Source organism: Protomyctophum bolini (genome assembly GCF_963924005.1).
Source record: "Protomyctophum bolini genome assembly, chromosome: 22".
Taxonomy (NCBI): domain Eukaryota; kingdom Metazoa; phylum Chordata; class Actinopteri; order Myctophiformes; family Myctophidae; genus Protomyctophum; species Protomyctophum bolini.
The window spans coordinates 10415641-10442853 of record NC_137883.1 but is presented as its reverse complement, the minus strand read 5'-3'; the positions used below and the strand labels follow the sequence as shown (position 1 = coordinate 10442853).

General features: G+C 41.9%; 1 protein-coding gene across 1 annotated transcript in view; it reads left to right on the top strand.

The window, feature by feature from the left end:
• The first annotated feature begins 1367 nt into the window (after positions 1–1367).
• Positions 1368–27213, top strand: part of arrdc1b (arrestin domain containing 1b) — a 53066-nt gene continuing 27220 nt past the window's right edge. Inside the window, exons 1-2 of the mRNA XM_080755726.1 lie at positions 1368–1533; positions 26057–26167. Coding sequence (XP_080611852.1) covers positions 1416–1533; positions 26057–26167 — 229 coding nt within the window. The 5' untranslated portion in view covers positions 1368–1415. The remainder of the gene's footprint in view (positions 1534–26056; positions 26168–27213) is intronic.

Below are 27213 nucleotides of genomic sequence, written 5' to 3'. Positions count from 1 at the left end.
CAACATGGGGACCCCCTGGAACCCCCCCCCCCCCCCCCCAAGGACCCCTCTTCTCTAGAACCCACTTTGAGAACAAGCACCGGCGTAAAAGTATACTGGTATAGCCTTCACAACGTGGCCGGGCGGGGAGGAAAAAAATAAGCGATTCTTCAGACAGACCCGATCAGTTCCCATTTCCATGGATACAGCCAGTAACTTGGCAACCATGGCGTTTGTCTGTTGTCATGGAAGCATCTGTCTCAGAGCATTTGACCAGGGCTGGCCGGGTGGTTGTGTGTCTCTGTGACTTTTTACCTTAAACAGCTGGAGCATAGGAAAAATAAGAGGAGTTTATATTTAGTACATTATGGATTTAGTAGTGGCTGTATGCCATTCATGTATGTATGTATTCACCACAACTGTGGTGAATTAAAAAAATCACACCTGTGTGAACTGAGTGGTGCAGCTCCCCCCCCACACCTCTCTCTCTCTCTCTCTCTCTCTCTCTCTCTCTCTCTCTCTCTCTCTCTCTCATATATTATCAGGCAACATTGCAGCACTATCCCTCTCTCTGTTTCTGGCGCCCCCTACTGGTACCCTATAGTCATATACTTGTGCTCAAGACAACATAGGTAGCCATAGATAGGCACGGACATTGCTGGTTGTAGGAGTGGTTGCACCACTCAAAAAAGGTCTTTATTACCTCTTGTGAAACATTGTATATAACATTCACAGAGCGTGCATTGAACCTGGATCATGACAGGTGTCAGTTAAACTGACACTCTGTGCAGATCCAAAATTCCAAATGGAAATCCAGGTAAAAACAGCAATCCTTTATTTTTATTTTGACATAAATATGGCACACCATTAAAGCTACAAAGTGCCCAGCACAAAAAGCACCACAATGACAGGTATAGGACTCTATCTGACTGCAAAATACCACCAAAGTCAGGGCCAGACACTGACATCAGATAATTATCATTACAGTCATTCATTTATTCATGCTTATTGTTATCATATTATTATTATGCTTATTTAAAAAAAAAAATTGGTACTATATGTGATTTGTCTATTCTTTACATTTTCAATCAAAATAATCTATGCTCACAATCTCACTTCGTCCAGCTCTGTACTACTACTACTAGGCCTACTACTACTACTACTACTAGCCTACTACTACTACTACTAATAATAATAATAATAATAATAATAATAATGGATACATTTCTTCAATGTTGATGTTTTTACTTCAACGATGACGTCACACTTCGGGGGTGGAGGCAGGGAGTGCAGCAGGTGAGAGACTGATGCGCATTGCTCTCTCTCTACCAGCCAGGCAGCCGCTCCGGCTCACTCAGTCTCAGTACTCACATTCAGTGGAGGGAGGCTCAGGCTGAGTAGCAGGCAGCAGAACGCAGGAGGAGAGGAGAGCCACCATGGGCAAGCTGCAGGAATTTGATATTACTTTCACCAACAATAAAGTGGTTTACAGTCCCGGCGAGTCCATCAGTGGAACTTTGAAAATAAGAACTGGCAACGCGCTGCCGTATAAAGGTAAGAACATACAGTGACACAGTCTGTAGTAAACATTTTTGGAGAGAATTTCAATTTAGCAACAGCATGCAATGCAAGTGCATGGTTCTCCGAAGCGCAAAGTGCCTCTCGACTCTCTCCCATAACATATGAAGTTTCCTTCTCATTGTTAAGTTAAGTTAACGGGTGTTTTTAAACCATTTTAATTCCTTATGTCAAGACTATAATAGTTAGGAGGGTGTATAAAAGATTTGCTACTTGCGAGGACATACTGTAGCACATTGTTTTGTTGATGTGCACCGGGTGCAACTTGGAACACGTCGCGATGCAGATATATAAATAGCAGATATATAAGCTCAAAAGGCGTTGCGACGTGCCGCCGTGTGAGCTTGTAGAGCATTTTCTTCGGCGAGTGACGGACTCTTCACTTTTCACCGACAGTTAAGCTCCGGACGTTACAGATTAACTCCTATCCGCCCAGCTCTCATCTCGCTGTCTGCTGGCTGCTGCTGGTGATGATGGGGTGGATATTGTTTTTATTTTGCATTTCAGTCAGAGCGTATGTTTCCATGCCACATCCTTGCACCGCATCCTGTTCATTACAGCATGTTGCTTCCAACGTGCATTCTCATTCATTGTGTGAGAAACCAGAGTAATGGTTGTTTGTTGTTTAGTTTAGGGAAGGCTGCTGGTGTTGAGCATGGTGTCACATTATGGTCAGAATACAGGTGTGTGTGTGTGTGTGTGTGTGTGTGTGTGTGTAGCATCATACAACAGGTGTCATCTAGGGCTTGGCGAAATATGGACCTTTTTATATTTTTGATCAATTTGATATTGAAATGTTGACTATTTGTAAACGTATTCAAATGATAAGAGACAAATTCAATTATAGTGTCACATCATAATATCCATATTATAGCCTATCAATATAGTATATTTTATACTGATTAGTGATTAGGACAGGTGTCACTCGCCCAATATAGCTGATTTAAGCCTCATGAACAGTAGAATTAGCTGACATTTATGGATGGGTGGGGTAGTGTGTGTTTGGTGCAGAAGTAGGTTTTTCAAGGTGAAGGACAGCTTGTCGAGTTTCATGGATGGAACTACTGCACAAAGAATCCATTGTTGGATTCTTCCAGATAATAGAGGGCTGGAACCAACCTTCACATCTACAGGATAACGGGTAACTAGAGTAGATAACCTAAAGGTCCATGTTTGTAGTAGGCTACTCACAGGTTTTACTGTGTAGATCTGATGCCCTCACAATAAGAGTTCCTTTATGACAAGCCGGGCAATACACAAATTAAATGTTATTTTGTTATTTGGATAACATGTTGTTTAGACAGATGCTAGACTCATTGTTTACCTCGTATACTAGTTTCTCTGAGGCATCAGGCAATACATGTATAGTTCTCTCTGCACTCCGTGTCTTTGTTGATTAGAGTTCATATTTCCCATCTTGCACTTGTAAGTTTCTCTTATCATTATTATTAAAATGCTTCTATGGCATTTTGAAACATAATTCGTGAAGTGTTGGAAATAAAAGGAAACATCTGTTTTCCTACAGTAGCTGCATGTATGTTATTTTTTCCCCCTACAGTTTTTGAAAGTATGATATGGTATATAGTATCTTCGTTTCTACTACGGTATGTTAATTAGCCTCGACGTAGGACAGATGGTGTACAGTGGCGGTCCCACTGTAAGGTCACACCATGACCCCTGTGGTTTGTGTGGAGGCTGGGGGATATGACACCTGTAGCTGCCTCGGGAATCAATGTTTATTTAGGCTCATGGCTAGGGCTTTAACAGTCAGTTAATCAAACTAATTGATTTAACCGATGAGAAAAAGGAATAATTCCTTTCCAAAAAAATGTGAAAGTAGCAAAACATTACTGAGTAAAAAGCAATTATAAAAAGTTTTTATTTTGCATTTGTATTGTTTGTATAAAACAAAAAGTAATAGCAAAACACACTTCTTAATTAATCAAACAAGTTATCTACTGAATTTATAATCGCTAAGAAGATAATCAATAGTTTCAGCCCTAATGATAGCATACATGCCTGTTCTGATGTGTTGTGACCATGCTTTTTTTGTTGACAAAATGTTTAAAGTGGACGTGGTTAAATCTGCTGATGGGTTTTATTATAGAAGCAATGTAACTATTAACAAGGGCTTTTGACTAAATAATAAATACATTGAGTCGTTTGGAAGTTGGAACAGGTTGGAACTTGAGCCTGAACCTGCCCAGTTATGGGGAACAAGCCAGAAAACATTAACCGGACCACTTCAAAATGGACCATATGTGTTTACTTTTGATTCAGGACATGTTTGTTAGGCTGAGAGGTGGTAGTTCCACCCTCTCCAAACGTGTGTCTGAGCTGATAAGCCACACGCTATCCATTACATACAGTAGATTGTGGAATCATGTGAGCCATATGGATTTAGCCATTGTTAGCCTTTTATTTACATTGTAGTCTGAGTGGGGTATATACTGTTACAACTAGTATTGTGGTGGAATAAATGGAGAAGAGATTGTTCTCTATGGCAGACCTTGGTGTCGTTTTCCTTAGATGTTGATTCTGTCTGAGTTGAAAAAGTGGGACAGGGGATATTCACCACCTCACTCTATTATTGATGAAAAGACCATTAGTCAGTATTTCCATTGATGAGCCCACTTAGCATGACTGTCATTTAAAATTAAGGAGTCATAAATGCAAGGTTGATGCACCACAAGATTGTATCATCCTCCTTGTTGATCTTCTGAATCGGCAAAGCAATGATTTTCTGAAACTGTTGTGTTTTCCTCGATTATTTTTCTCTGCCATGCCACCTAGAACAGGGTTTGTCTGTGTGTATGTCTGTATGTGCCCCTTAAATGTAGACCAATAGTGCTGATTCTGGTATGTGATGTCATGGCTGTGGTGTGTTGATCCGGGGAAGGTCATGGTCAAAACCGAGGCCACGTCCAGAGTAGTGTCCAGACCTTAACATTGGGGTTCACAGTGATGTCATATTGACCTCCACGCACTGACGTCATGGATGGCTCCACTTCCTGAAGTTTGGGAGCAGTGATACGTCACCACCATTGGGCTGAAACTATCAATTATTTTCATATCAATTATACCATCGATGACTTATTTTGAATGGTGGAATAAATGAGAAGCATATTCTTTTATTTTTTTAAATCAACAAATTGAAATAACCACTTAAGCGTAACTTTATACTTCATTGCACTGCAGATTCGTGCAATAATAGTGAAAATAGCCGATCTACAAGCTCAAAACGTGTCTCATCAAAACGCATTGTGACTGAGCCTGTAGATCGGCAATTTTTTCAGTTTTTAAAATAGTTTACACATTTTTTCCTATAATCATAATGACATGCTCAACATAGATATTGATTATTAAACCATTCTTTATAATTATCGATTATAGATTATCTTTTATAATGAATTAAAATCAATCAGTTTGATTAACTGTCTGTTGCACTCGTAGTCACCATAGTGTTGCGACTACTCAGCTGTATTGCCTATAGTATATTTATTTATGCGTTTTAAGTTTTGACTGTTTTGACCTGCCTATGACCTTCCCCAGATCATATCATAACGCTATGCAAAGTTTCAGCCCAATATGACCTGGGGTGTGCTGGCTGGCTGCAGACAGACAGACACAGACAGACTGTCGCACTGAAAACTCCTTATTTCAACTTTGTTGTTGTAAATGAAATGCCCTTCTTTGTCCTACAAGAGTGTTGTACAGGAGTTGTGAAAATAGCACGGAGATCCCTGATGTCATCAGTATGTTCCCATTTTGTGCCCATACTGTATATGGAGCTGACTGATTTGTTTGCGCCTGATGCCATGACGACACGACATTGAGGCTAGACACACAAAGGTGTACCGTTAAGCGCAGAAATACTGATTAGCTACACCTGGCCTACAGGGCACTGTTCCATGGTTTACACCTCAGCCCAGAGGGCGAATCTGCAGAGGGTCTCTGTGGAATGTGGATTAGTCTATACTTGGTCGTAGCTGCGTTGGGAACTCCTCATGGTTGTGGCTGCAGAGAGAGGTGAGGGAACCCTGTGTGTGTGTGTGTGTGTGTGTGTGTGTGTGTGTGTGTGTGTGTGTGTGTGTGTGTGTGATAGGGTTATAGATCTGGGGTGGCAGTAAGAGCCAGGATGTCTGGTCTGTTTAGCATCATGTTGACTGTTGGCATGTCCACCATGTCCCAGCAGTCTGTCTAGTCACCTGATGCAGCACAGGAATATTGACGTATCGGGACAGCTGTGAGAGCACACGTATCAATGTCCTGTATAGAAGGGGAATTCCATGCCATTGACCTTGTATGGCTGTATACCAGGCCAGTGGTTCACAACCTGTGGGCCGGCGACCGACATTGAGGATATTGCAGGTGGATCCCCAAAAGCGATGCGATAGTGTCAGTTTGCTTGCCTCTAGTTCTGTGTGCCTGATGCAGTGCCCTGTCAGTCTCATCCTTCCCCAAATAAGTGGCTAAATGCTTTAAAGATTTTATTGATAATGTAATATTAATTTTAATTAAAAGAAAAAATGTAACAGTATACTGTTAGTTCGGTTCATCTGAATTGATTGATTATTAAAATAAACATTAAAATGAAACATTCTCTGAAAATTCACGTGGTTCAACACCACAGCTGAACTGCTGGCGCGACGTGTTAAATGGTCTGATGGGTTGGCCGTGGACGGACGTTGCCTTATTGAAAACGAGCGCTTCCAAATCCAAACTCTGACACTTTTTGGAAAAACTTTGCAAATAGAGGATAATTCAAGCTTTCCGTACAGATGCAATGTTGACGAGTTTAACGTCTTTTCTGTTTGGATGTATGAGCTAATACAGAAAAGATGTATAGCCATTAAGCACACACTCGTAGGCGTAGCTGCCAATGCCAAAAGTTATAATGTGCCAATGCCAAAAGGTTGAATGTGTCCCCATTAAAACTTTTGGCATTGGCAGATACGAGTGTGCGGCTATACATTTGATCAATATTAGTATTTTACCTATTTGCTGGCACCTCACAAGGATTGGTGTGCTGTGCACCTTCTGCTTACAGTGGATGTATGGACTGTCAAGGCCAGAAAGTTGTTATTTTGCCACTCGGTAGGCATTCCCGCATAACGCCCGATATCATGCGCATAGCCTCTGTACTATAAGCAAGCAGACGAAGATTTGCAGCTTTAGGTAATGTTCTGAACTGTTATCCCGGCTGGTCTGGAGGTGGAAGAGTGTGGGCTTTCTTCTTCTGCTAGAAAAACAACAATGGTCAATTTGGTCATGTTCCTGAAATATACTCTAAAGAGGGCATCACCAAGCTTCTTTTAGTGATTTTCAGTTATAATAGTAGTTGTAGTAATTTCCAAGAGAAACTGCCAAAAATCATTACAGCTCATGTATGGAGCATTTGCATGTAGATTGATGGTAAATGATCGTGGCTTAGCTCGCAGCAAACAGCAACAATGTAGTGTAACCGAATCACTGTGAATGGTAATGAGAGCCAATACTCTGATGTAAACAAGGCTGCGGAATCACTCATGTGCACAGTACACACACACACACACACACACACACACACACACACACACACACACATACACTCCCACTAGTCTCACATTTTAAAATCTGACCTCAGCTTCCTGTTCTGCCTTGATTTACAGAACGTCTTGCTTCTCTTTGGTTTCAGTCTCGGTCTGCTTGCTTCATTAAATTAATTCTGTCCTAGTGTTTTGTCAGCATGTTATAACGGTGCAGTGAGTGCAGCCTGCCACCGCTCCATTTAACCCCCCAGAGAGTGTGTCATCAACAAGTTTGACTACGCCTGGCATCCTCTGAGTCCGAGTCATGAACAGAGATCCAGGGAATGAGGACTTACAGTACTGCAAAGTGGGGTCCCCAGCAAAACAAGGAGCAGTTTAACCACATTATTTCAAAAGTAGCCAAGATAGCCTATCTGCAAGGCTCACAATGCATCGCGATGTGACGGAATGAGATGAGAGACTGTATTGTATAAGATGTATTCATAGGACACCATAGATTTCTGTCTCCCCACTTACACTACAGTATAGACAGTGGTATTATTCTGTACTCTATCTAATCCGAAACATAAGATCTTCTCTTAGGGGTGTCCCCCTGGCACAAAATCTTTTTAACAGAGGTCTGTGGCTTAATATGTATACATTTGGGGGTCCTTGATGTGAAAATGTTTGAGAACCACTGCTGTACTAATGTGCATTGTGATCATGGTGCAAGAAAACAAAGATGATGAGACGTTCAGATAGAAAAGGATACCTCCTGCACACTGGGCCTGGCGCTCCCTCTGTGGTTTATATCATGAGGACACGCACATACACGCACGCACACCATGTTCACCCTGAGGAAAACTGGCTGCGCTCTGAGAAAAGATGACTACACACTAAGTAAATGTATTTGTAACACCGGGGGGGGTTGTACAAATACTCAGAGTTAAATTAACACTGCAGATTATACTGTGTACCAAGGGAGTGCAGCGACTCCACCACCAGACCAGTTCAGTGTAGCCTAAACATCGCACTAAATAAGGTTTAACAATAAGAGCGTAAACCTTTTAATATGCAGGTTTTTTTTTAAAGAATGTTGCTGTTCGTTTCGTGCTATACTTAAAAATAAGTGTGTGTAAACCCATAGTCATATATTGTGTTTATAGTATAAAATACAATTCAAGATATTTGGCATTAACTATTTTGCCATACAAAGCCACACCTAGACTACCTTTTTCCCTGCAGGGAACCCTGGAGTGTCAGTCCAGGGTCAGGGTGGGCATCTCTTTTTCTCTGCAGCCAGCCGAGCTCTGGGTTTGTGTGTCGTTGTGTTTGTCTAGACTCTGTGGGCCTACCTGGGTAGATGATGACATCATTGCCTTGAGGGCCAGCGATAAGGGAGTGAGCAGGTGGAGGAATAGAGGAGCTGAAACAAACAAAGCCCTACGTAATGATACCTGCCATGTTTATTTCACGGAGAGTGTTCCCGCACACTGTCTCCTATCACTTTACTTGCATTTAACCACTTGAACCCTAAGCACTCCCTATTCTGGGGGGAACATTCTGGTGTAGAAGGAAACAAAAGCAGACCAAGTACAGACAGAGCCAACTCCGGTCCGTTACACTAGATATAGAGGGTTTAAGTGGTTGAAAAATTATTCATTGGGAACGAGAAACATTGTTTCGGCACACAGATCTTCACCAGGTTATCTTATCTCTCATCTGGTTCTTTTGAGAAGCTAACCTGATTAATGTCAGTGTACCGAAACATTGTTTCCGTTCACCAGCAATAAAGATGTCTGAAATGCAAACTTGCATTTCAAACTTCTTGCACACTTGTGTGCAAGAAAACAGTGTGTGTGCAGGAGTCCTTTCTTTTCTCCGACACAAGACTTTATTGTCAATCTTATTGGAATTTGCCTGACATTTGTAAATGTGTCCAGTGCTACACCTGTACTAAGGTCTCTAAGCCTTCTCCTCTGGGTGTAGCTCAGTGCTGGTGATGTGCTGTCACTGCTGTGTTGTTTTAACCGCCTCTGTAGAGCACTGTGCTTGTAAGGTGTTTTTGGAGCATCTTTCATGCCAGTCAGGATACTCACTGAGTCACTCTATGGTGCAGCTGTAGAAGTTGCAGAGTACATTCCAAATCGCTTCACTCTGTGGAGGAAGAAGAGCCATTGGCTTGCCGCCTTGGCCAAATGGTGTGGACCAGCCTCGGTCATCAGTGGTGTGTGAAGTGAACCCTGAGATATTTGAGGCTGATCACTCTCTCCATTGCAGACCTGGTGGTGATCTGTGAATGTAGATGTGCCATTTTTGGTGCATCCTTTACAGGTTTGTTTTGTATTGGTACTGAATTTGCAGCTCAACAACAGCTAATTCAGATTAATTTAATTAATCCTAGTGTATGACGGAGACCAATTTCACGATAAATTTAAAATGTCCACAATACGATTATCAGGCTGACCGATAATAACGTCCCATCCCTGTGCGCAACCACCAGGCATTAGCTAGACTGCGATACTCTCACTTAACACAGAGCATTTAGCTGTTCGCCTTGTCCGTAGCATAATCTTGGAGCATTGTCGCCGCCACCTGTCCTCTCAGATTGGGATTATGTCGCTTGGGTGATCCGTTGACCCCTATAACCAACCCCCCATGCTCTGTTATTTAGGTCTACTACATTATAACCAACCCCCCATGCTCTGTTATTTAGGTCTACTACATTAAGAGGATTCTTTGCGAGGGCTGCACATGCCATAGCGACCGTATTACAGTATCTGTTCCCCATTCTCTTCCTCTGTCACTCCCCCGTACTGTCTGGAATATGACTGTATGTCCATTGATCTGTGGACATGTTACGAGGAAGGGTGACTCAACAACTTCCCCTTCTGTAGTGTTTTGACACCCTGGCCAATACTTCAAACTGTGTCCTGACCTAGACTCTTCTCTCTCCTGGCTCCCAAGCTGGAGAATGACCTTCAACCACCTCAGTCAGGACTCATGGTCTAAACCTATAGTTTACAGCGTTATGTATCCAGGATAGGGCTTTTTTTAAGAATCCCAGAGCGAGTCACTCTTTTTCAAAGAAATTAAACGTTGTTTCCTGCTGTCATCGATGGCTGTTGGTTGTATCAGTAAAATGTTGAGTAAAGAGTTGATCCATGTTGAAATGGTTACACCCAGCACAGCAGGGGAGAAATGTGGTGTTTTGATTTACATGATACGTAGGCGATGTGATTGTTTCAGTGCAACGGGGCTAATGCGGAATCAGTGCGTTTCACTACAATCTCCAAGTTGTCCTGTATACGTTTGAGTCCCAGATTTCCCACTGGGGAAACATCATGATATGAGACTAGGGGCTGTATTTTGCGTGTCTTAGGTACCAGGTCTTATTCCCTAACTTGAGTAAATTAAAGACCTGGAGGCGTGATCAATGCTCTTTGGCCACTCAGAATAGCCAAATGGCATTGATCACGCCTCCAGGTCTTTAGTTTACTCAAGTTAGGGAATAAGACCTGGTACTTAAGACACGCAAAATACAGCCCTAGATATCATATAGGATTTGGGATGTTGTACTGTGATATGGCATAAGCGAAGTCTGTTCCTGGTTTTAAAGTCTACATTACAATGAAGCATGTCCTGGACTCCAATAGCCTCCTATGTGATACAATCTGAAACATATTAACATCAAAATCATGTACGGGGGTTCCTGGCCCGCCCCCAAAAAATATCTGATATAAATTTGGGGGTTCCATGAAAACGTTTGACAACCACTGCTGTAAACATATAGTGGCATGCAAAGGAGCGAGGCTGTAATGTTGTTGATGAAGGAGGAGGAGGTTTTGTATGATGGTGCAGAGATTCTTGAAGTGCCTGTGGAATGTCACACATTCCATTCTTCACAGTCTACATAGCATTGCTGTCTGTCTACTGCTGGCTTCTGGTCATTGTCAGGTTTTGGTGAACATGAAAATGTCCCTTATCCAAAATGCACTGACTGCATACAGATGAAGTCTTGTACAACCTGTAGAGGCCATAGACTGTAAAAGGTAGAGAGCCTTTGTGCTAAGCATAATTGAGAACTGAAACTTAAGAGAAACAGATGTTCTGTAAATCATAACTGAAGAACGGGAAGCTGAAGTCAGATTTTAACGTGTGTGTGTGTGTGTGTGTGTGTGTGTGTGTGTGTGTGTGTGTGTGTGTGTGTGTGTGTGTGTGTGTGTGTGTGTGTGTGTGTGTGTGTGTGTGTGTGTGTGTGTGTGTGTGTGTGTGTGTGTGTGTGTGTGTGTGTGTGTGTGTGTGTGTGTGTGTGTGTGTGTGTGTGTGTGTGTGTGTGTGTGTGTGTGTGTGTGTGTGTGTGTGTGTGTGTGTGTGTGTCATAACATAAGACACAGTGCCAGTAGCTGATCCACAAGCTCACAACACAAGCTTGTTGTGAGTTTATAGATAGTTTGTTTTTATTAAATGCATACTGTACACTGACAGGCCCGAGATAGGGACAACAGGTTGAATAGGCTGTTATGTTCTTCTCACACTTGCCATCATTTGGACGTTTCTGGCCCACAGCAACAACGGTGTATTTACAGATTTCAGTCAAACTTAACACAGTAAAATCTTCAGTGTCATTTATCCATTTGTAACTTTGAGACTGTACAAATTTAACCACATTTGAATGCATTCATACACTCAAAGTAAAATGAACACTCGGGATTTCACAGTCTACAAAACGTGGATGATTATACGGAGTCAGACATGGACATATTCAATTTCCAGGCATGGCACACATGCTGAAGAGCCAGTAGTGGTACCCCTGAGTAGAGTTGGGGTTGGAGCTCAGTTTCCTATTCAAGGACACTCATGTTGCAAACTTGCAGGGATCGAACTTGTGACCTTAATTCTCTCTATCAACCCCGTTGATAGAGAGAATTGGTTTGTTATATTGCTGTTACAGTCAATATTAAACTCCCAATTCGCTGTATGCGCTACAAACCCTTTCTGTTTGGTAACAATGCGCCTGTTAAGACCAAGACTGAGAATATTGCTTGCTGGCGGAGGAATGCACTTTAGACTACATCATTCATTAAACCTTATTTTGTGTACGCTTTGAAGACATTCAAAGCTATCAAGAGCTTGCCAGTGGAAGAGTGCTCTCGGACAGTGCTCTAGTTTTTTTTAAATCTTTTAAAATCTTCTCGCAAATGTATTCCCTACTTCATTATACAAGAGTATAGCTTACTTAGAATTATGCATAACTTAAATAGCAGTTTAAGTATTATAAGTGTTTGTAGTAATCGATTTTAAGCTCAGCAGAACAGCACATAACTACCATAACGTAGTCAGTTTCTGTATAAAGACGGCTATTTTCACTAATCTGGGTCCCGTGGAGACGTCACATTTCTCTTTTGGGTCTCGATCTAAAGAGTTTGGGAACCACTGCTCTACACTGTACCTTCTGAATAAATAAATAACAATAAATCACTTTGAAAAAGAGAAGACAACTATTTTATACTCAGCCACAACTCGATCGAATCTCTGAAACTGTGTCTCATGTTGACGAGTATTACAGCATTCAACAGACAAGTTCAAGACAAATGGAGCATTCAAGAATCAGGATACTGTTGATGCTCTGTTGCAGATATCAATCCTAATTGCAACCTGCTGATCCACAATTGGAGACACTACCAGCTGAAAGGCCTGTGTGGGTTAGTATTTCTGTTGGATCTTATATACCAGGGCTACTCAACTTAAGATGGCTCAGGGGCCACTCAGCAAAAGTCCAAGGGCCGCAAGGTAATAATGTCAGTACTATTATTTAGTAACGGAGACCTCACGACAAAAAAAATAAGGGAACGCACAGTGAAAAAGCCACATTTCCAGGCCAAACCTCAATGAACAAAAACATTGTGATTAATGAGGAAGTTACAAAATGTGAAGAGAACATATAAATTAACAGATTATCACAGGTGAATTAATAAGTAAGTGGTTAATAATCAACTGACATCAGGCCATATTCTCTCGGAAACAAACAATACTATATACCTACAATCCTGTTCAAAACAATGAAAATAACTAATTATGTTTGCAGGCTGCAGGTACATTAAGCAGGGGCCGCATATGGCCCATGTGCAGCGGGTTGTAGCACTGTTATACTGTATGCTGTATAAATTCAGTAAACATAATTAAAATTACAATCATGCTGATAATATAAAAGAAAAACTATGCTGATAATAATAAAAAGAAGAGAGAAATTCAAATGATGTTCAGTGCAACAGACTATTTTCAAGACAGAGTACATTTAGTATTGATTCATTTTCCTAATAAATTATTATGAATATGGATGGAGAGTGGCTTGGTTTCGCTGACGCCTCAGAAACGTGCGCTACTCAGGCTGAGTGAACTGTAACATAAATGAGGACTACTAATAATAGATGAGATTTATGACACCGCAGAAAATCCATCTGTCCTGTGCAGAATGTCCAGTTGTTCATCAGTGGAGTCGATGTGTGTGTGACTGTGTGTGTGTGTGCGCCTGATGAAGGCTGGCTAGTTGGAACTGTCACTACAGTGTGTGTGTGTGTGTATGTGTGTATGTGTGTGTGTGTGTGTGTGTGTGTGTGTGTGTATGTGTGTACGATCTCATTCATTGTCATCTAGATGAGTTCAGCTGAACAAGAGTGACCAGTGACCACAGAGGGCATGTGGGGTTGCCTGTTTGGCTCTGGATCTAATATATACTGTAGAGATTAATGTTCTCATCTGTGGTGAGTGACCACAGATGTGGTCACATTCCAACTCTGCAGGCAGCTGCGTGATGTAACATCTGCATTGTGTGAGCTTGTAGGTTTGCTAATTTCTGGCAAAGAGATTTGATGTACTTATTGTAGACAGAAAGAAAAGACAACTCGGGTCCAGTTTACCAAGTCTACAGATTTGAGTAAACTTGTATTATTAATAGTAGGCCTAATATATACAGTATATGAGCTGTTTGAAGTTGTAAGATGTGTGTCATTGATTGAGTCCCAAGAATAAGGATCAAAGGATGTCTATCAGTTCAATAAGACACTGTTTCAGTAGGTCGGGCCCCGTTTGTGGGTCATGGATACGGGTCACGACTCGAGTAAAAAAAAATATTTTCTTTAACTACAAAAATATGTATATTTCAAAACATTTTTTTTTAACAAAGAAAATTCAAATATGTGTATAGATTTTCAAAGAAACAAACAATTCTAAGCCGTAAGAATTGTAAGGATTCCCTTACAGCTGTTTGCAATAGACCATACGGTCATCTTGTCGAGTCCTGTCCAGAGGCAGTGTAAAGGCCAAGGGAGATATGGGGAAAGTAGCTAGAGGCACTAATTGTGTGCTGCAGCACTTAAACATTTAATGAGGCCAGTGAATAGAATGCATCATCGGATTACATGGTTGTCTGGATGTAGAGAATGAAACATCATGACCTCTGTGCAGTAGTGTGTACAGTAACGTTCTCTGTGTTAATGTTGTCCATTTGTTAACTCGAGTTATTACAGTGTGAGAAACTGGGCAAACACGTCTCAGATGTTTGGTGTATATTATGGAATGGGGTGGTATACCATGGCTTACGTTCTGTTCTGTAACTATAGAGCACCGACGTCTGACGTCAATATCGATAGAGGGCACACGTTCATGTATTTTTGAGAGCCTCATATAAGAACTGTTTGAAAAATAAAGAAATTGTCCCGGCCGTTTCACTCATATGGAGATGAAGAATCTACTGACTGAGAGAAAACGCTATTGTTACTGCTGCTGAATTAGTTAAATTTTCGCTAGAAACAGACTGTATGAAATACAGTCTGTAAACAATACAGTGACACCTCCCCGACAATATCGCCAAGACAGTTTGTTTATTTTTGGACCACAACGCTTATATGAGACGATTTTAAGAGGAATGCATGTGTTATTCTCCATAGAGAAAACTTCCATGAACCAAGGGATGAGAGAGTGACATCATGTCTTTGGCCGGCGGCGGCGCTCTATTCAGTTGCGTTCAACAAGGCAAAGAAAATAATCCTCTTCACACAGTGAAGTGTTAAACACAAAATAAAACCAAATTTAAAAACAGCACTATACTGTACGTATTAGGGTACTGGGGCAACCTGGCGACTGTCCAGGTTTGGGGAGCATGTCTATGTTCCCTCAACCCAGTTTGTTCCCTCAGCCCTAAAGTTTGTTCTATTATTACCTCAGCCCATAGGGTCATACCAAAGAAATGGGACCCAGTGTCTCCCTGCTTGATACTCAGCATCAAGGGTTGGATTGGGGGGAAATCCCTGCGACATACTAGCGTCATGTCCAGGGGGTGTACCTGCACATCACGTTGCCTCACGCTACAGAAACAGGAGATAGGCTCCTGCCCTATGGGCCTCATGGCTCGGCAAGGCTACTTACCATAGGGCTGAGGTAATAAACTCAAACCTATGTGCTGTCAACCCACGTTGCCTTATTCCTATATTCCCTCAGCCCATATATGTTCCCTCATCAGCCCTGTGTTCCCTCAACCCAGTTTGTTCCCTCAGCCCTGTGTTCCCTCAGACCTATGTTCTGTCAACCCTACGTTCCCTAATCCTATATTCCTTCAACCCTATGTTCCCTCATCAGCCTCATCATTTCTTGGGCATGAAGCTACACTCGAGTCGTAACACAGAGGACAGTGGAATGTGGACCATGTAAACTCCATGTGTCAAGTACTGTACAGTAACCATGTTGCCATTTCCAAATAGATTAACCGATCCCCACCGCATCGGTATCATGTAACTCAGACGGTGCTGAGTTGACAAAGTGGCCATCACAGCTTGATGGCCACCATCAGTGTGGCCATTCACTTGGGCCTCATAGTGAGTCAATACGGTCCACTGAGCCACATTCCTTCGGCATCAGCGTGGTATGTAAAGGTATTGACTGAGTCTTCAGGGTCCGTAGGTCGGCATTCCTTCAGTGTCATGGTATGCAAAAAGGCTGCCCTGCTATCATTATAGTGATGCCACGAAGGCCTGGCTCTGATAATGAGGGAACATACTGGGTCTGAGCTGACCCCACTGTGGTTATGGTCACGGATTCACAACACAACCTAGGTTATGTTTGGTATGATCTGTATTGATTTGCCTAAATCCAGGCAGCACACAGTGAAACGAGGAGCACTTCTTGCATTTTGATTTTACAATCGGTTTCCGGGGCCGATCACGTCATTTTCAAATGATCGGAATCGGATCAGGAGCAAAAAACAAAATCCCTAGTATCAATATTATATCCATATCATGATATTAGACTGGATATTGTCTGTGATTTTGGATATTGTACTATTGTGATATGGCATAAGTGTTCTATAAAAATATAAATATCGGATCGGAAGAATTCGGTATTGGCAGATCGGGAGCAAAAAAAAAGTGATCGGGACCTCGTTTCTATGTTAGTTTTCCTAAATCAAACAAACAAAAAGGTAGGAGTGCACACCAGTAGTGAGGGGGTGCTGACCGCAGGAGATAAAACTTTGACTAAGAAAGGAAAGAGGCCGCACAGCTCGTAGTCACGATACTATAAACTTTATTATTCCAACGTTTCGGGAAACGGGTTGCCTTCTTCAGGGTATGACACACAAGGGGTAAAAACAGGTATTTATAAAGATTGGGACAAGGGTGCACTCATCGGAGTTTCTATATTTTAATTTGGCTACAAATAATTACTTTGTTTTTATTCATGCTTCATGGCGCGCATTTATCTGTAAAAGTGTGCATCATACACTTAAACTTGACCATGTTACAACTCATCACGGCGAACTGTAGCAAACATACTTTCATTATCGGGTTAAGTGTCACATTGTATATTCATGAGGAAGAGACCATGTGTACCTGACTCTCTTTTCACTCGCTCACTGTCTCTCTCACTCAGGACTCAAAAGGAGTGCTATTAACTGATCATCGGATTATTTATGAATTGTGATTATCGGAATTTGTATGATAATTAATAATAAAGAAAATCTCATGTTGAACAATCTAGAATTCAAAACTCAAAAAACTGGAAACTGTACACTCGAGTTTGAGATCTGTACTTAAAAATTCTAGTCTAATTTAGAATGTAAAACAAAAAATCAGACCATTATGAGTGGTACCCTAGACAGACAGACATACAGTACAGTACATGGGGACTTAAAAATCAGCAATGACTGTCAGCAATGACAGTCATTGCTGATTTTTAAGTGGTTGCACCACTTAAAAAAGGTGCTGAGTGAACAGTGCCATGTCACAACCCATTATTCCGACGACATGTTGGTCCGACTGAGTAACACTATCCCGACCCTAACCCTAGCCACATAGTCGGAGTAATGGGATGTCGGAATTATGGGCAGTCCTCTTGGGCTTGAACATAGGGCTGAGGGAACATGCCAGTTTGGGTTATTTTCTTGCAACTTATTATTATTATTATTTTCTTTAACTTTTTTGGGGAGTGATGTGTCGCACGCAACACTTTACCTACAAAGCATATATTTGGTTTTATTATTCTGGTATTCATGCCTGGCATCTATGGAACTCTATTTTTCACAGTTCATAGATTCTCAAGAGATTCACCAGGCCCTTCCTAATCTCATTAAATCCTCTTGACCCATTTTGTGAAGATATCTCAGTCATCTTATAGACACAGTTCTCGCCTTGTCTGGGGTACTTTCCCTGCTCCGTGTTTTGGCTGAAGGATAAATGGCTACAGTCTACCTCAGTGTGCATTGTTCCGAATTTAAACAAACTGTAGCTCCGTTGTGCCTGAGATCATCAGCAGAATCATTCCTCAAATACGACACCATTTCTTTCAGGCGCAGTGTCCCTGACTGCACCTCAGTGGTGGGAAATAAATACTGTATTTTGACTTTACTTGAGTATATCAAGTTTTCAATACTTTATAGTTGTACTTCACTACGGCACATCTCAGAGGCAAATAATTTTACTTTTCTACTCCACTACAATTATTTTTAAATTGTAATTACTACCGGTAGTTACTTTCAAGATTTAGATTTGGAACACAAAACATAATGCTTAAGCTCTATATATCTATACTTTGGGTTAGGTTTGATGATTGGCTATTTTCTAAAGATTTTGAGTACTTTTACTCTTGATATATTTCAATGGGGTAGCTGGGGCCAACAACCCCTGTTGCAGCACTCGCAAGAGGGCACCACGCAAGCTACAGATCGTACAAATGACCAATACCCCCAGAGTCTCCCGAGAGGAGGGGAGGAAGAGAGACTCGCTAGGACAGTTTCAACGGCATCAACAACGAAAGTGACACAGATGCAGAGAAGGCGTTTGAGCCTTCAGAGAAGGCGTTTGAGCAGAGAAGGCGTTTGAACCAACTTTGACTCGAAAACAGCAGAGTAAGGCCAAGTGTGGACAAGGACGAATGCATGCACACCGCACAAACGTATAGTTTGGTGAGACATAAGAGGACCCTAGGCTGCAGGACTCCTGTTGGCTCTGGCATAAGAGAAAGGACAATAGCTGGCAGCCTGGATGAGAGGGCCAGTGATTTGGCCAATTATCACTGCTGACCTGCCAACTGGGTCGAAGCACTCTCAGAATGTTGGGGACCACCTGATGACCTCTTCCAGGCCAAGGCTTTATCCATTATAGATGGGTTATAATTGCATCTTTGATGTATATACAAACTAATGCCCAATACTTTTGTACTTTCACTCAAGTAAAATTGTGAATGCTGCACATTTTCTTGTAACAAGAGTATTTCTACATTGCGGTATTGCTACTTTTACTTACAGTATGTAAACAAATCTGAATAGTTCCTCCTCCACCACTGCTGCTCACCATGGCCGCCACACAAATGCTGACTCAGTGATGCCATATAGTGATATCACTGAGGTCAAGTTCTGACTGATGGAGACGGGCTGTGTGTTGCATGGCCACGAAGTGGAAAGCCTTTGTTACAACAACCATTTCTCTGCTCTTGATCTTTCGTATTGACACGATGGCCAGTGTGGTCATTATCATGAGCAAAGAACCGCCATTTACCAGTTTGAAGTAAAAGTGCCTTTTGTCATGGTGAAGGAGTGACATACAGTAACAAACAGCGGTATTGCTTATAACAGGCACGTATTCTTACTATTCTATCCAGAATGGTTGCCCCCAAGGGCCCAAATTCCAGTGCAGGGAGAGGGGTGGTTGAGGATCACAGGAATGAAGGAGTTGTTCAAAATGAGTTGTTCAAAAAAAGGTGTAACTATATAAGAGAATTATTCCTAATCTATCCTATCCACAGATAGATGCCTTGGGGAATTAAAACCACCAAAAACTGAAGGTAGGCCTACAATTATCCCTCCAGGGTTGTCACATGCTGTAGACTAGAGTTTCCGTTTTGATCCCCAAGTCCTCATTGATTTGGGGTAATAATAATAATAACTTTATTTGTAACAAGAGTTACAACGTGAGCTATCTCCTGATCCCTGGCCCTAACTGCTTCTCACGAGGAGGGTAGTGCCTTGTGTGTGTGTGTGTGTGTGTGTGTGTGTGTGTGTGTGTGTGTGTGTGTGTGTGTGTGTCCATAATAGGCAATCTAAGTATTATAATATTACTGTAATATGCACTACACACTGCACAGACAATCTCCCTTTCTCTCTCTCTCTCTCTCACAGTCTCTTTCTCGCACGCACACACCATTTCCACATCACATAAGGAAATCACGGCCTACGCAAAGCCTTTGAAGCGATACAATACAGAGCAGTCATCGTAAAGCACTCTTGCTTGCCGTCAGAAGGCTATCGATCATATTATCTCTCCTCCTGGCTGGCGCTATCTGCCCACACAGTCTGATACTGCTTGTAACAGTCCTGTTGCTGTGATAAGCAGAGCAGACAGCATCCACGCCTACCCTCATGTTCCACAGACAGAGAGACAGTCACTGAGCCAAGCAGTGCACCTGGACCGTCTCTTTACTGCCGGGGAGATCCAGCCAACACACAACTGAGTCAGATGATCACAATATATAGTCTCTCCTCCAGCCTCTCGGCACAGTACAATTAGCCTTTATGACTCACTCTTTCCCTGAGGTAAAGTTAAACGTTTTCATTGTAAGTTCTCTGTTGAGAGACGCCCTGCGGCTCCGATGCTACTATTGCCAGCTGGCATGTCAAAGGTGTGATCCACAGCTGTGGATCAGTGTGTGATTTTGCTCGTCAGCGGAGCCAGCATGTCTTTTGTACTCGACAAGATGTCATTATTACTCATAGTAAGGACTATTGATTTGATATTATACATTATACATGCTGGCCAATATTGATGACATCAGGGATCTCCATATATGGGCTAAACGACAGCAGGTCGCTTTTACCATGACGTATCCATCCCTGATGATGTCCTGTGATGTCCCAATGACCTGGACACAATATATGGGGGCTGATGTCACGTGATGTCATCTTGACCTGGGCACCAGGCTTGCCTGGGGTGACCAACCAACACACTGACGAGAAATGCAAGATGCCATAGTAAATGCGTCCTGTGGTCGCAAACAAAAGTATAGTTGCACTCTTTCTTTAAAAGGAAAAGACGGCACATCACTCTAGCTGAGTCTAGCCCAAGTGCACTGGTTACCAGTGAAATACAGAACAGAACCGATTGATTTTACGTTTTGTTCATATATGGATTAGCTCCACAATACATCTCTGATCTGCTAATTCCACATTCTAGCCTCAGGTCACTCCTCTCAGCAACAAGTCTAATCACAACTCAAAAGCAAAGGTGACCAGGCATGTTCTGTTGTTGCCTCTAGCTCTGGAATAGTCTCATGTGCCACATTAACCACTTACAATACATCCTACATACTTACGTAGCTGACCGTGGTCCCCTGGGGGTCTATACTTGGGCCCTTAGCTTCCTTTATTCCATCTACAGTGTAGACTCCTTTCAGAATGAGAGCCACATTGGAAAGGTGACTTGATGAGGGCAGTTGTTGTGACTAGTAACAGGCACGCATATATGCAGTACTAGTACATACATTTGTAACTTTTGTTTACTATTAAGTAGAATGGCTTGGTTCTAATAGTTTTAATTATTGATTAGGCCCCCAAAATGCGATTTTGACACCAAAATGGATGTTCACCTCACAATAGGGAAGCCAAGATTTATGTGGTACAGTCTTGTTCAACAGCTGACAATTCTAAATTCTAATTTAAAGCCCGTCACCTTTTTCTCTTGCATTTACCTCTGAGCTTGTCCCATATTCTTTCTTTGCCAAGTCCACTCCTTTTTAATAACCTCAGCGTTTTAATCTATTGTTTTATTTGGTTTCTCGTAACCTTATCATTTCAGAATGTTATTGTGATTGACGTGTTTTTAATTTTAGCCTTCCTTTTGTGTGCATTGTGATTTATTATATTTTGTTTGGCTATATCCTTATAGTCTCGTGTGGCCAGACTGTTGCCTCCCACAATTTTCAAATGCTTCCTTACGGTCATTCGAAGATTGTAGAATAGACAGTTCTCTGGATACTGGAGACTAGGCTATCCTCAATTGGGAAGTATGTTGGGTCAAAGCCTGTTCTTAACCCATTCTGACCGGGCACCCATTTTGGTGTTTAGCATCATGTCATGCTTTAGCTATTGAAAAACAGCAGATCTACAAGCTCATAGCGCGCCACCGAGTGGCGCGCTACGAGCTTGTAGGTCTGCTATTTTTGAAAAATCGAAGAACGACTGACATTTTTAGAATCTGATCTCAGGTCAGAATGGGTTAATCAGACCAGTGTGTGTTCAGGGGAAACCTCGTATGAATCTGATCTCAGGTCAGAATGGGTTAAATATGCCATATAATTAAAGATGAATATAATCTAAGAGTGCCTTTGGCTGTGTGTAACAGAATGTGGCAACACATCATCCTTATAGTCACCGCTGTGCCTCATTACTAGAACTGCTCCATCTGGCCCATACGTGCCCCTTCTATTATCGTCACTCATTACTAGAACTGCTCCATCTGGCCCATACGTGCCCCTTCTATTATCGTCGCTGTCGGGGAAAAAAACTTGTATCTCCATATTTCATCTCTTTATGTTATTTCTTTTCATAAATCAATGCCCTATTTTGTACGTTGTCGTATCGTATGACAGCGTTACGCAAAGCTCACAACACATCGCCACATGACATGTTGTGAGCTTGTATAGTTCAGGTATTTAAATGTATATAAAATATAATTTAAAATATCTTTATTGTGTATTTGCTACACACAATTGTTTTTTGACTGTTGATTTTTGGGGTCTAACTGGGGTAAAGGGGTGTTGTGTAGGCTATTAATCACATATAGTTACTGTTGTTGGATATTTGTGTAAGTATAGTCTCTGTTCCTTTAAGTTCTGGGCTGGGGGTGTGTGTCCAAATCCAATGTTGATCTTCTGCTAAGAAGCATCTATAATCTATATGCTTGGATGATTTCTATTAATATTAGGATAAATGTGTGCGCCTGTAAAGACGGAAAGGAGGGTTCACTTCTTTATATTTTACTCATGATCAGAGCTTCCGTGCTCCAGACTGTATGACGGAATTCGAAGCATTTGAAAATTGCAAGAGGCAACAGTCTGGCCATGCGAGACTACAGTACATTTTACCTATTGGAACACTGGTTCTCTTTTATGCATTTCCTGAAAAGTATTGGTTTTGGACATACACAAGGTTCCCCTCCGACAGAGGTGATATGGCATTATGGCAGGCATTAGATTAGGCATTAGACTATATTCCACTCTGTTGCAGTATCCAGGTTCCCTGCTGCTTGTGGTGGGGGATATGAACAGATTATCCCTGCTCTGACCTTTTTCAAGGCTGAGCCCTTTACACAGTCGTACACAGTAAAATCCTGAGTGTTCATTTAACTCGCAAAATACTCCAGGACAGTGGTTCCCAAATCTGTTAGCTCAAGACCCAAAAGAGAGATTAGATGTTTGCCCGGTGCCCAAACTAGTGAAAATAGCAGATCTCCAAGCTCACAACGCACCACTATTACTATCTGCTATTTTCATTGCTTCTTAAAAGTGTATTTATTTGTTTTTTTGTTTGTTTGTTTGTTTATTTATTTTAATTGATAAAGTTGTAATCTTTGCTCTTATCTTTTGAAATAACGGATGTTATTACGTGCGAGCTTAATAATAATTAATTAATTAATTGCTCTGCGATGTCTACTGTGTGTGTGTGTGTGTGTGTGTGTGTGTGTGTGTGCGTGGACACGTGTGTGTGGGGTGGGGGTTGTCTAGGGGGGTCTCACAATGGCATAGCACCCCTCTGTAAATAGGGCAGATGGCTGCAAAAGCAGATTGCATGGATTTTATTTAATGCCCACATCAACAGTGACTAGGTTGAAGGGCAGCACTGCCTTTAGTGCGACACACATTTTGGTTATTGTTTTTAACCGGCAGAAGATGTCCTCCCCCCAACCCTGCCACACCACACCCCCTCCAAACTGTGCCAATAACCAGCTCTGCCACTGCCAGCGAAGAGTGCTGCCATCTGTCGTATGTGTGTGTGTGTGTGTGTGTGTGTGTGTGTGTGTGTGAGTGTGTGTGTTTGTGTGTGTGTGTGTGTGTGTGTGTGTGTGTGACCACACACAGTTCACAGTCAGTATAATATACATCCCTTTTTTGCTGCAGTTTTTATTTATTTGTGCCATATGTTATTGTTTACCAATTCGCAAACTATCTGTCTTTAACAATCTTTGTAAAAAAAAAAAAGTGTGAATACTGTAGTGCGCTAAACAATAACTTCCTCGTTCTAAGTATCCGGTCCTCATGCCTTCTGTGACGATTTCAGGCCATGAGGAAATATGATAGCGTGGGAATCAGTTTTCAAGTAGAATGGAGAGAAACGCAACCCTGTGTCCTGTTCGGCATTTCTTTGCCACCATGAAAAAAGGCTTTCACGTCATGACAGGGAGATCAACGGAGGTGTGTGTGTGTGTGTGTGTGTGTGTGTGAGATACAGTATAGGCTACTGTCCTGAGTCTGCAACTAAGATTATCAATACCATAGGTTAGCCATAAGATTATCTAACTTCAGAATCATCTTTATTGTCTCAACACAGGTTTACAGGTGTAAAACAGTGGGTGAAATGAATAGTTTTTTGTTGTTTCCAGACAGAGAAAGGGGAGAAAGGACAAACAATTGTATGCAGGCTACATGAAGTTATAGACATAAAGTGTTGAGCATATCAGCTGGTATGGATATTAAGAAGAGTCTCATCGCGTTATTGTACGTGGGATTAAGGCACAGAGTAGGAGCATGTACTGTATCAAGTTCGTCCACACTAAGGTCACTGGTATGAATCATGATCCATAAGTTTCTGCATCATTGTTGTTGCTGCATTATCATTCCTACATGAAAACATGTTCCAACATGTCAACCACAAGATCACTGGTTCAGAATCGGATTACTGGATACTTTCATTTCAGTAACAATTATGTGGGTGCCGGCTGCACACTCCCTCTTCTATCTGCCGACAGCCACATAATCCACAGTCTTTTTTTGATAGATTATTTACCACTATAGAGGAGAATAAGGCTCCCACCGCCGCTCAAGTGGCACTATGATTAAGTATACCACTGTGATTTGTGTGCTCGATTGGGTCATTTTCATGCTAATTAATGCGCGCAGTTGTGTTAAAGGTCCGTTTTTTCACACTGTGTCGACGGAGCCACGTGGAGTCCCAACCGCTCCGTAAACATGTAATCTGCTTTGTGTCTGTGGTCAGGATGTGTCAGATCATCGGAGGATCAAATTAGATCCTGTGGAACGGTTTGAATCTGATTAGCTGACGGCTAGCATGTGAGTTACAGGCTCACATCCCAGCTTGTCCCGCTCACATCAAATCCCCCCCCCCACCCTTGCCTTGTTTAAAACCACCCTCAAAACCCACCTCTTCAGACTTGCATTCCCCATCAAATTCAAATCCCAATTTTAATGATTTTGTTTGCTTAGTTTTTAACCTTTTAACTAGTCATTTTCTTAAAATGCTGTCTTTTGTTAGTTTAGTTTTGTAAAGCGACTTTGAGTATCTAGAAAAGCACTATATAAATTGGCTACAACAATAAAAATGATCGGTCTTTTTTATGGATTGCCTGACTGGTTAACTCTATGCTGGAAACATTCAATTTGTTATTTTTTAGCTACTATACTTCAGCTGGCCTGGGCAACATTCCATTTCGGGTTTATGATCCGGTCGGGAGTAGGGATGTGTAAATGTGTCCAAAATGAAAATCGATTTGTATAATTCAATATTAACGATGAATCGTTTAATCGTTTGGGGGGGGGGGGGGGGGGGGGGGGGGGGGGGGGGGGTTGGGAACCCCTGATGGAACCCCTGATGGAACCCCTGATGTAGATGATTAACAATAATTTGAACTCTTGAGAGTTAATAAGGGTCCATTTGTTTACTCTCTCCATCTTTTTTATGAGAACCACTGGTGGCCCCTGGACCAGTGTTGAGCAAATTGATCACCATAGCAACCCCAACCTAGGCCTTATTAGGTAAATTCCCAACACCTGCTAAATCCTCAAAACCTGTATCTTGATTGCAATCAATCTCCAGTCACACTCAGTCACTCACACTCCTCTCAGTCAAGCAGCTATACAGACACATCCCAGGCACACTTTGGTAGGCCTATAGCCCTGTCCTGTTTGGATGACAATATTGCCTTTCCAAAAATAAAAAATAAAGATTATTTCGGGTCATATTAACGATTATCGATTAATCGGACCCATCCCTAGTCGGGAGAGGATGGTAACTTTCGTCATGCTGTAGTCAATGATTTGTAGTCATCTGGCAGGAAACCACAAGCCTTATTCTGCCTTGTGGTTTTATGCCTGATGACTACAAATCAGTTTAAACTACGACAATAATTCTGATGCTAACTTTTTATCACTGCTAGCATTTATTGTAGGAACAAACAATGTTTTGACTCCTCTTTGCTTTCCTCTCTCCCCAGCCATCAAAGTGAACTGCCAGGGCTCATGTGGGGTTTCCAACAAAATGAACGACACCTCGTGGACACTGGAAGAACAGTATTTCAACAGCACACTGTCTGTAACTGACAAAGGTGAGGTCATTTAAGTTTCTACAAGGCTGGGCGATATGTCTTCAAATCAATATCACAAATCACGATCATTTAAAACATTTGCCTCGGTTGTTTTAGGGCTTTCTGTGAGCACTGAGCATAGCATCCATACCTGTAGCCCAGAAGCCATGTAACAAGGTCAAGGGGGATTTCCCTTTGACTGAGCTGTAGAGGTTTGGTTTCCCACACAGGACATCCGGCTTTGAAATCAGATCGTTACACTAGGATGTTGGTCATGCTGTCCTGGTACTGGTTGTGATCTGCATCATGTCAAAACACCTGACTGTAAGGTATACTGTATGTGGTAGTTTGTGTGGGTTTTGCTCATACATACATTGGACATGCATACATTGGACTGAAGTGTAGGTCATGAAAAAATAAGGTCGCGAATACAAGCGGCCGAAATGAGTTTTCTTCAACGGGTCGCTGGCATCTCCCTTAGAGATAGGGTGAGAAGTTCAGTCACGCGTCTTGAGGAGTGCACACAGCTATTCCTCACTTCACACGGTATGATTGTTTTATAACCAATAAGTTATTGGTTATAATTAAAACAATAACCGACATGTTAGGCTAATCGAATAATCAAGAAGGATTTTTTTATTATACTTTGTAGTTTGTGCAACGGTGGCGTAGAAAAGCAGCAGACATAGTGTGCTCTCCAGGATTATGTAAAGAGGAGGGGAGAGATTCTCTCCTAGAGTACAAACAGAATTGTAGAGGCGTTGCCTACTGTGCACTGAATTTGTGTTGTAATTGGTGCCGTTAACCGACAAACCGCCAGGACACGTTGCTTTTTTACCACAGCAATAAAAATTCCATATACCACCCCAGCCCTAGGTAATAGTTTTTTACGGCCATGTATGTACTATGTAGACAGGAAGGAAGACCCCCAGCACCCCCGCCCCAGCCATACTAATGAATGTAGGCCTACTGACCCCTGGTAGTCATACGATTGTGTCCAGCACGAAAAATTGCAGACCTATAAGCTCAGTAGCTTAAAGCGCATCGCAATGTGACAAGCTGAAGGC